We start from the raw sequence: 9,955 nt of genomic DNA, 5'->3' as shown, positions 1-9,955 counted from the left end.
CACCTGGAACTGAATTGAATTGAATTGAGGGGGGAGAGAGAGAGGAGAGAGGAGAGAGGAGAGAGAGAGGGGAGGGGGAGAGACGGGAGAGAGGAGAGAGAGAGGGGAGAGGGGGGAGAGAGAGAGGAGAGAGGAGAGGAGAGAGGGAAGAGAGAGAACTGAATTGACACGATCTCCCTGCGCCTCTACTCCATCAGGGGCGGTAGCCTCTCCCCGCACGCGCAGGCCCCGTGACCCGGCGTGCCGCGGAGGGGGGGGCGGTCATGTGACCGCAGAGCAGCTGCTGCCAGGCAACATGGCGGCGCCGAGCTAGAGGAGTCAGCGCCTGAGACACAGCACACGCCTGACCCGTCCGGACCGCCAGCACACCCTGACCCGTCCGCAGCGGCTCGCCCGGGCAGGATGCGCTCCGGCTAGAGAGAGAGAGAGAGAGAGAGAAACCGCACAGACCCCCGCATCGATCTCAAACACTGCTCCTGGACCGGACCGGACCGGACCGCTACCGAGCTCTCTCCGCCAGTTCTTAACCCCCTCCAGGTCGGTTCTCGGCGAAGCCTCGTTATTTGTGTTTTTGATCTGATTTCGCGTTTCATTGTTTTGCAAGAGCCGAGCGGTGATGTCAGGAGTCAGACCAGTCCAGTCAGCCCAGTCCAGCCTGGAGAGTCTCAGACTGCTCTGTCAGTGTCAGTGGAGTCTGATTATAATCCCAGTTCAGAACTAATCCAGCTCCCAGTCCAGTCAGTCCAGTCCAGCCTGGAGAGTCTCAGACTGCTCTGTCAGTGTCAGTGGAGTCTGATTATAATCCCAGTTCAGAACTAATCCAGCTCCCAGTCCAGTCAGCCCAGTCCAGCCTGGAGAGTCTCAGACTGCTCTGTCAGTGTCAGTGGAGTCTGATTATAATCCCAGTTCAGAACTAATCCAGCTCCCAGTCCAGTCAGTCCAGTCCAGCCTGGAGAGTCTCAGACTGCTCTGTCAGTGTCAGTGGAGTCTGATTATAATCCCAGTTCAGAACTAATCCAGCTCCCAGTCCAGTCAGCCCAGTCCAGCCTGGAGAGTCTCAGACTGCTCTGTCAGTGTCAGTGGAGTCTGATTATAATCCCAGTGAAGAACTAATCCAGCTCCCAGTCCAGTCAGCCCAGTCCAGCCTGGAGAGTCTCAGACTGCTCTGTCAGTGTCAGTGGAGTCTGATTATAATCCCAGTGAAGAACTAATCCAGCTCCCAGTCCAGTCAGCCCAGTCCGGCCTGGAGAGTCTCAGACTGCTCTATCAGCGTCAGTGGAGTCTGATTATAATCCCAGTTCATCACTAATCCAGCTCCCAGTCCAGTCAGCCCAGTCCAGCCCGGACAGTCTCAGACTGCTCTGTCAGTGTCAGTGGAGTCTGATTATAATCCCAGTTCATCACTAATCCAGCTCCCAGTCCAGTCAGTCCAGTCCAGCCTGGAGAGTCTCAGACTGCTCTGTCAGTGTCAGTGGAGTCTGATTATAATCCCAGTTCAGAACTAATCCAGCTCCCAGTCCAGTCAGTCCAGTCCAGCCTGGAGAGTCTCAGACTGCTCTGTCAGTGTCAGTGGAGTCTGATTATAATCCCAGTTCAGAACTAATCCAGCTCCCAGTCCAGTCAGTCCAGTCCAGCCTGGAGAGTCTCAGACTACTCTGTCAGTGTCAGTGGAGTCTGATTATAATCCCAGTTCAGAACTAATCCAGCTCCCAGTCCAGTCAGTCCAGTCCAGCCTGGAGAGTCTCAGACTGCTCTGTCAGTGTCAGTGGAGTCTGATTATACTCCCAGTTCATCACTAATCCAGCTCCCAGTCCAGTCAGCCCAGTCCAGCCTGGAGAGTCTCAGACTGCTCTGTCAGTGTCAGTGGAGTCTGATTATACTCCCAGTTCATCACTAATCCAGCTCCCAGTCCAGTCAGCCCAGTCCAGCCTGGAGAGTCTCAGACTGCTCTGTCAGTGTCAGTGGAGTCTGATTATAATCCCAGTGAAGAACTAATCCAGCTCCCAGTCCAGTCCAGCCTGGAGAGTCTCAGACTGCTCTGTCAGTATCAGTGGAGTCTGATTATAATCCCAGTTCAGAACTGATCCAGCTCCCAGTCCAGTCAGCCCAGTCCAGCCTGGAGAGTCTCAGACTGCTCTGTCAGTGTTAGTGGAGTCTGATTATAATCCCAGTGAAGAACTAATCCAGCTCCCAGTCCAGTCCAGTCCAGCCTGGAGAGTCTCAGACTGCTCTGTCAGTGTCAGTGGTGTCTGATTATAATCCCAGTTCAGAACTAATCCAGCTCCCAGTCCAGTCAGTCCAGTCCAGCCTGGAGAGTCTCAGACTGCTCTGTCAGTGTCAGGGGAGTCCGATTATAATCCCAGTTCATAACTAATCCAGCTCCCAGTCCAGTCAGTCCAGTCCAGCCTGGAGAGTCTCAGACTGCTTTGTCAGTGTCAGTGGAGTCCAATTATAATCCCAGTTCAGAACTAATCCAGCTCCCAGTCCAGTCAGTCCAGTCCAGCCTGGAGAGTCTCAGACTGCTCTGTCAGTGTCAGGGGAGTCTGATTATAATCCCAGTGAAGAACTAATCCAGCTCCCAGTCCAGTCAGTCCAGTCCAGCCTGGAGAGTCTCAGACTGCTCTGTCAGTGTCAGTGGAGTCTGATTATAATCCCAGTGAAGAACTAATCCAGCTCCCAGTCCAGTCCAGTCCAGCCTGGAGAGTCTCAGACTGCTCTGTCAGTGTCAGTGGAGTCTGATTATAATCCCAGTGAAGAACTAATCCAGCTCCCAGTCCAGTCAGTCCAGTCCAGCCTGGAGAGTCTCAGACTGCTCTGTCAGTGTCAGGGGAGTCCGATTATAATCCCAGTGAAGAACTAATCCAGCTCCCAGTCCAGTCAATCCAGTCCAGCCTGGAGAGTCTCAGACTGCTCTGTCAGTGTCAGTGGAGTCTGATTATAATCCCAGTTCAGAACTAATCCAGCTCCCAGTCCAGTCAGTCCAGTCCAGCCTGGAGAGTCTCAGACTGCTCTGTCAGTGTCAGGGGAGTCCGATTATAATCCCAGTGAAGAACTAATCCAGCTCCCAGTCCAGTCAGTCCAGTCCAGCCTGGAGAGTCTCAGACTGCTCTGTCAGTGTCAGTGGAGTCTGATTATAATCCCAGTGAAGAACTAATCCAGCTCCCAGTCCAGTCAGTCCAGTCCAGCCTGGAGAGTCTCAGACTGCTCTGTCAGTGTCAGTGGAGTCTGATTATAATCCCAGTGAAGAACTAATCCAGCTCCCAGTCCAGTCAGTCCAGTCCAGCCTGGAGAGTCTCAGACTGCTCTGTCAGTGTCAGGGGAGTCTGATTATAATCCCAGTGAAGAACTAATCCAGCTCCCAGTCCAGTCAGCCCAGTCCAGCCTGGAGAGTCTCAGACTGCTCTGTCAGTGTCAGTGGAGTCTGATTATAATCCCAGTGAAGAACTAATCCAGCTCCCAGTCCAGTCAGCCCAGTCCAGCCTGGAGAGTCTCAGACTGCTCTGTCAGTGTCAGTGGAGTCTGATTATAATCCCAGTTCAGAACTGATCCAGCTCCCAGTCCAGTCAGCCCAGTCCAGCCCGGAGAGTCTCAGACTGCTCTGTCAGTGTTAGTGGAGTCTGATTATAATCCCAGTGAAGAACTAATCCAGCTCCCAGTCCAGTCCAGTCCAGCCTGGAGAGTCTCAGACTGCTCTGTCAGTGTCAGTGGTGTCTGATTATAATCCCAGTTCAGAACTAATCCAGCTCCCAGTCCTGTCAGTCCAGTCCAGCCTGGAGAGTCTCAGACTGGTCTGTCAGTGTCAGTAGAGTCTGATTATAATCCCAGTGAAGAACTAATCCAGCTCCCAGTCCACTCAGTCCAGTCCAGCCTGGAGAGTCTCAGGCTGCTCTGTCAGTGTCAGTGGAGTCTGATTATAATCCCAGTTCAGAACTCATCCAGCTCCCAGTCCAGTCAGTCCAGTCCAGCCTGGAGAGTCTCAGACTGCTCTGTCAGTGTCAGTGGAGTATGATTATAATCCCAGTTCAGAACTCATCCAGCTCCCAGTCCAGTCAGTCCAGTCCAGCCTGGAGAGTCTCAGACTGCTCTGTCAGTGTCAGTGGAGTATGATTATAATCCCAGTTCAGAACTCATCCCAGCTCCCAGTCCAGTCCAGTCCAGTCCAGCCTGGAGAGTCTCAGACTGCTCTGTCAGTGTCAGTGCAGTCTGATTATAATCCCAGTGAAGAACTCATCCAGCTCCCAGTCCAGTCAGTCCAGTCCAGCCTGGAGAGTCTCAGACTGCTCTGTCAGTGTCAGTGGAGTCTGAATTATAATCCCAGTTCAGAACTAATCCAGCTCCCAGTCCAGTCAGTCCAGTCCAGCCTGGAGAGTCTCAGACTGCTCTGTCAGTGTCAGGGGAGTCTGATTATAATCCCAGTGAAGAACTAATCCAGCTCCCAGTCCAGTCAGTCCAGTCCAGCCTGGAGAGTCTCAGACTGCTCTGTCAGTGTCAGTGGAGTCTGATTATAATCCCAGTGAAGAACAAATCCAGCTCCCGTCCAGTCCAGTCCAGCCTGGAGAGTCTCAGACTGCTCTGTCAGTGTCAGTGGAGTCTGATTATAATCCCAGTGAAGAACTAATCCAGCTCCCAGTCCAGTCAGTCCAGTCCAGCCTGGAGAGTCTCAGACTGCTCTGTCAGTGTCAGGGAGTCCGATTATAATCCCAGTGAAGAAACTATCCAGCTCCCAGTCCAGTCAGTCCAGTCCAGCCTGGAGAGTCTCAGACTGCTCTGTCAGTGTCAGTGGAGTCTGATTATAATCCCAGTGAAGAACTAATCCAGCTCCCAGTCCAGTCAGTCCAGTCCAGCCTGGAGAGTCTCAGACTGCTCTGTCAGTGTCAGTGGAGTCTGATTATAATCCCAGTGAAGAACTAATCCAGCTCCCAGTCCAGTCAGTCCAGTCCAGCCTGGAGAGTCTCAGACTGCTCTGTCAGTGTCAGGGGAGTCCGATTATAATCCCAGTGAAGAACTAATCCAGCTCCCAGTCCAGTCAGTCCAGTCCAGCCTGGAGAGTCTCAGACTGCTCTGTCAGTGTCAGTGGAGTCTGATTATAATCCCAGTGAAGAACTAATCCAGCTCCCAGTCCAGTCAGTCCAGTCCAGCCTGGAGAGTCTCAGACTGCTCTGTCAGTGTCAGTGGAGTCTGATTATAATCCCAGTGAAGAACTTATCCAGCTCCCAGTCAGTCAGTCCAGTCCAGCCTGGAGAGTCTCAGACTGCTCTGTCAGTGTCAGGGAGTCCGATTATAATCCCAGTGAAGAACTAATCCAGCTCCCAGTCCAGTCAGTCCAGTCCAGCCTGGAGAGTCTCAGACTGCTCTGTCAGTGTCAGTGGAGTCTGATTATATCCCAGTGAAGAACTAATCCAGCTCCCAGTCCACTCAGTCCAGTCCAGCCTGGAGAGTCTCAGGCTGCTCTGTCAGTGTCAGTGGAGTCTGATTATAATCCCAGTGAAGAACTCATCCAGCTCCCAGTCCAGTCAGTCCAGTCCAGCCTGGAGAGTCTCAGACTGCTCTGTCAGTGTCAGTGGAGTATGATTATAATCCCAGTTCAGAACTCATCCAGCTCCCAGTCCGTTCAGTCCAGTCCAGCCTGGAGAGTCTCAGACTGCTCTGTCAGTGTCAGTGGAGTATGATTATAATCCCAGTTCAGAACTCATCCAGCTCCCAGTCCAGTCCAGTCCAGTCCAGCCTGGAGAGTCTCAGACTGCTCTGTCAGTGTCAGTGCAGTCTGATTATAATCCCAGTGAAGAACTCATCCAGCTCCCAGTCCAGTCAGTCCAGTCCAGCCTGGAGAGTCTCAGACTGCTCTGTCAGTGTCAGTGGAGTCTGATTATAATCCCAGTGAAGAACTAATCCAGCTCCCAGTCCAGTCAGTCCAGTCCAGCCTGGAGAGTCTCAGACTGCTCTGTCAGTGTCAGGGGAGTCTGATTATAATCCCAGTGAAGAACTAATCCAGCTCCCAGTCCAGTCAGTCCAGTCCAGCCTGGAGAGTCTCAGACTGCTCTGTCAGTGTCAGGGGAGTCCGATTATAATCCCAGTGAAGAACTAATCCAGCTCCCAGTCCAGTCAGTCCAGTCCAGCCTGGAGAGTCTCAGACTGCTCTGTCAGTGTCAGTGGAGTCTGATTATAATCCCAGTTCAGAACTAATCCAGCTCCCAGTCCAGTCAGTCCAGTCCAGCCTGGAGAGTCTCAGACTGCTCTGTCAGTGTCAGGGAGTCCGATTATAATCCCAGTTCATAACTAATCCAGCTCCCAGTCCAGTCAGTCCAGTCCAGCCTGGAGAGTCTCAGACTGCTTTGTCAGTGTCAGTGGAGTCCAATTATAATCCCAGTTCATCACTAATCCAGCTCCCAGTCCAGTCAGCCCAGTCCAGCCTGGAGAGTCTCAGACTGCTCTGTCAGTGTCAGTGGAGTCTGATTATACTCCCAGTTCATCACTAATCCAGCTCCCAGTCCAGTCAGCCCAGTCCAGCCTGGAGAGTCTCAGACTGCTCTGTCAGTGTCAGTGGAGTCTGATTATAATCCCAGTGAAGAACTAATTCCAGCTCCCAGTCCCAGTCCAGCCTGGAGAGTCTCAGACTGCTCTGTCAGTATCAGTGGAGTCTGATTATAATCCCAGTTCAGAACTGATCCAGCTCCAGTCCAGTCAGCCCAGTCAGCCTGGAGAGTCTCAGACTGCTCTGTCAGTGTTAGTGGAGTCTGATTATAATCCCAGTGAAGAACTAATCCAGCTCCCAGTCCAGTCCAGTCCAGCTGGAGAGTCTCAGACTGCTCTGTCAGTGTCAGTGGTGTCTGATTATAATCCCAGTTCAGAACTAATCCAGCTCCCAGTCCAGTCAGTCCAGTCCAGCCTGGAGAGTCTCAGAATGCTCTGTCAGTGTCAGGGGAGGTCCGATTATAATCCCAGTTCATAACTAATCCAGCTCCCAGTCCAGTCAGTCCAGTCCAGCCTGGAGAGTCTCAGACTGCTTTGTCAGTGTCAGTGGAGTCCAATTATAATCCCAGTTCAGAACTAATCCAGCTCCCAGTCCAGTCAGTCCAGTCCAGCCTGGAGAGTCTCAGACTGCTCTGTCAGTGTCAGTGGAGTCTGATTATAATCCCAGTTCAGAACTAATCCAGCTCCCAGTCCAGTCAGTCCAGTCCAGCCTGGAGAGTCTCAGACTGCTCTGTCAGTGTCAGGGAGTCCGATTATAATCCCAGTTCATAACTAATCCAGCTCCCAGTCCAGTCAGTCCAGTCCAGCCTGGAGAGTCTCAGACTGCTCTGTCAGTGTCAGGGGAGTCTGATTATAATCCCAGTTCAGAACTAATCCAGCTCCCAGTCCAGTCAGTCCAGTCCAGCCTGGAGAGTCTCAGACTGCTCTGTCAGTGTCAGTGGAGTCTGATTATAATCCCAGTGAAGAACTAATCCAGCTCCCAGTCCAGTCCAGTCCAGCCTGGAGAGTCTCAGACTGCTCTGTCAGTGTCAGTGGAGTCTGATTATAATCCCAGTGAAGAACTAATCCAGCTCCCAGTCCAGTCAGTCCAGTCCAGCCTGGAGAGTCTCAGACTGCTCTGTCAGTGTCAGGGGAGTCCGATTATAATCCCAGTGAAGAACTAATCCAGCTCCCAGTCCAGTCAGTCCAGTCCAGCCTGGAGAGTCTCAGACTGCTCTGTCAGTGTCAGTGGAGTCTGATTATAATCCCAGTGAAGAACTAATCCAGCTCCCAGTCCAGTCAGTCCAGTCCAGCCTGGAGAGTCTCAGACTGCTCTGTCAGTGTCAGTGGAGTCTGATTATAATCCCAGTGAAGAACTAATCCAGCTCCCAGTCCAGTCAGTCCAGTCCAGCCTGGAGAGTCTCAGACTGCTCTGTCAGTGTCAGGGAGTCCGATTATAATCCCAGTGAAGAACTAATCAGCTCCCAGTCCAGTCAGTCCAGTCCAGCCTGGAGAGTCTCAGACTGCTCTGTCAGTGTCAGTGGAGTCTGATTATAATCCCAGTGAAGAACTAATCCAGCTCCCAGTCCCAGTCAGTCAGTCCAGCCTGGAGAGTCTCAGACTGCTCTGTCAGTGTCAGTGGAGTCTGATTATAATCCCAGTGAAGAACTAATCCAGCTCCCAGTCCAGTCAGTCCAGTCCAGCCTGGAGAGTCTCAGACTGCTCTGTCAGTGTCAGGGGAGTCTGATTATAATCCCAGTGAAGAACTAATCCAGCTCCAGTCCAGTCAGCCCAGTCCAGCCTGGAGAGTCTCAGACTGCTCTGTCAGTGTCAGTGGAGTCTGATTATAATCCCAGTGAAGAGCTAAGTGTACGAGTCCAGCACACTGACCACTCAACTCTCTCTCTCTCTCTCTCTCTCTCTCTCAGGCAGTGATGTCACTCTCTGACCCCGTGTCAGACTCCGCCCCTTTCCTCTCCCTCCCGGGTGACACCGAGGCTGAGGGGGAGGGGCCTGGGCAGAAGGGGGCGGAGCAGGAGGCCGTGCCCCCCAGCGGAGTGTCCAATAGGAGGGCGGTGCTGACAGTGGGCGTGCTCTTCTTCGTCAACCTCCTCAACTACATGGACAGATTCACTGTGGCAGGTACATGTCCTCATGTCCTCATGTCCTCTCTCTCTCTTTCTCTCTCTCTTCTCTCTCTCTCTCAGCGCAGTGTCTGTCCAGTCCCTGTGTGCTCATGTCCTCTCTCTCTCTCTCTCAGCGCAGTGTCTGTCCAGTCCCTGTGTGCTCATGTCCTCTCTCTCTCTCTCAGCGCAGTGTCTGTCCAGTCCCTGTGTGCTCATGTCTCTCTCTCACAGCGCAGTGTCTGTCCAGTCCCTGTGTGCTCATGTCCTCTCTCTCTCTCTCAGCGCAGTGTCTGTCCAGTCGCTGTGTGCTCATGTCCTCTCTCTCTCAGCGCAGTGTCTGTCCAGTCCCTGTGTGCTCATGTCCTCTCTCTCTCTCTCTCAGCGCAGTCTGTCCAGTCCGTGTGCTCATGTCCTCTCTCTCTCAGTGCAGTGTCTGTCCAGTCCCTGTGTGCTCATGTCCTCTCTCTCTCTCAGCGCAGTGTCTGTCCAGTCCCTGTGTGCTCATGTCCTCTCTCTCTCAGCGCAGTGTCTGTCCAGTCCCTGTGTGCTCATGTCCTCTCTCTCTCTCTCTCAGCGCAGTGTCTGTCCAGTCCTGTGTGCTCATGTCCTCTCTCTCTCTCTCTCTCAGCGCAGTGTCTGTCCAGTCCCTGTGTGCTCATGTCCCTCTCTCTCTCTCAGCGCAGTGTCTGTCCAGTCCCTGTGTGCTCATGTCCTCTCTCTCTCTCTCTCCAGCGCAGTGTCTGTCCAGTCCCTGTGTGCTCATGTCCTCTCTCTCACAGCGCAGTGTCTGTCCAGTCCCTGTGTGCTCATGTCCTCTCTCTCTCTCTCAGCGCAGTCTGTCCAGTCCGTGTGCTCATGTCCTCTCTCTCTCTCTCTCTCTAGCGCAGTGTCTGTCCAGTCCCTGTGTGCTCATGTCCTCTCTCTCTCTCAGCGCAGTGTCTGTCCAGTCCCTGTGTGCTCATGTCCTCTCTCTCTCTCAGCGGCAGTGTCTGTCCAGTCCCTGTGTGCTCATGTCCTCTCTCTCTCTCAGTGCAGTGTCTGTTCAGTCCCTGTGTGCTCATGTCCTCTCTCTCTCTCTCTCTCAGCGCAGTGTCTGTCCAGTCCCTGTGTGCTCATGTCTCTCTCTCTCTCTCAGGTGTTCTTCCTGATATTGAGAAATTCTTCAACATCGATGACAGTATGTCCGGCCTCCTTCAGACAGGTACCTGGGGAGAGGAGGAGGAGAGTGAGAGGAGGGGGGGTGACGGGAGGAGGAGAGTGAGAGGGGAGGAGAGAGAGGAGGAGGAGGGGGAGACGGGAGGGGGGAGACGGGAGGAGGGGTGAGAGGGGAGGAGGGGAGGAGGGGTGAGAGGAGGACGGGTGACGGGGAGGAGGGGTGA

General features: G+C 53.3%; 1 protein-coding gene across 1 annotated transcript; it reads left to right on the top strand.

The window, feature by feature from the left end:
* Window positions 1–267: 267 nt before the first annotated feature.
* On the top strand, window positions 268–9,777 carry LOC148808310 (protein spinster homolog 1-like; the record flags this gene model as incomplete). The annotated part of the gene is made up of 3 exons (XM_088909428.1): window positions 268–537; window positions 8,379–8,592; window positions 9,712–9,777. Coding segments are annotated over exons 2-3 (274 nt in total), but the record flags the coding sequence as incomplete, so codon positions are not given.
* Window positions 9,778–9,955: the final 178 nt, after the last annotated feature.

Source organism: Atractosteus spatula, unplaced genomic scaffold (assembly GCF_055471065.1).
Source record: "Atractosteus spatula isolate fAtrSpa1 unplaced genomic scaffold, fAtrSpa1.hap1 Scaffold_226, whole genome shotgun sequence".
Lineage (NCBI taxonomy): Eukaryota > Metazoa > Chordata > Actinopteri > Semionotiformes > Lepisosteidae > Atractosteus > Atractosteus spatula.
This window is presented reverse-complemented; position numbering and strand designations above follow the sequence as displayed.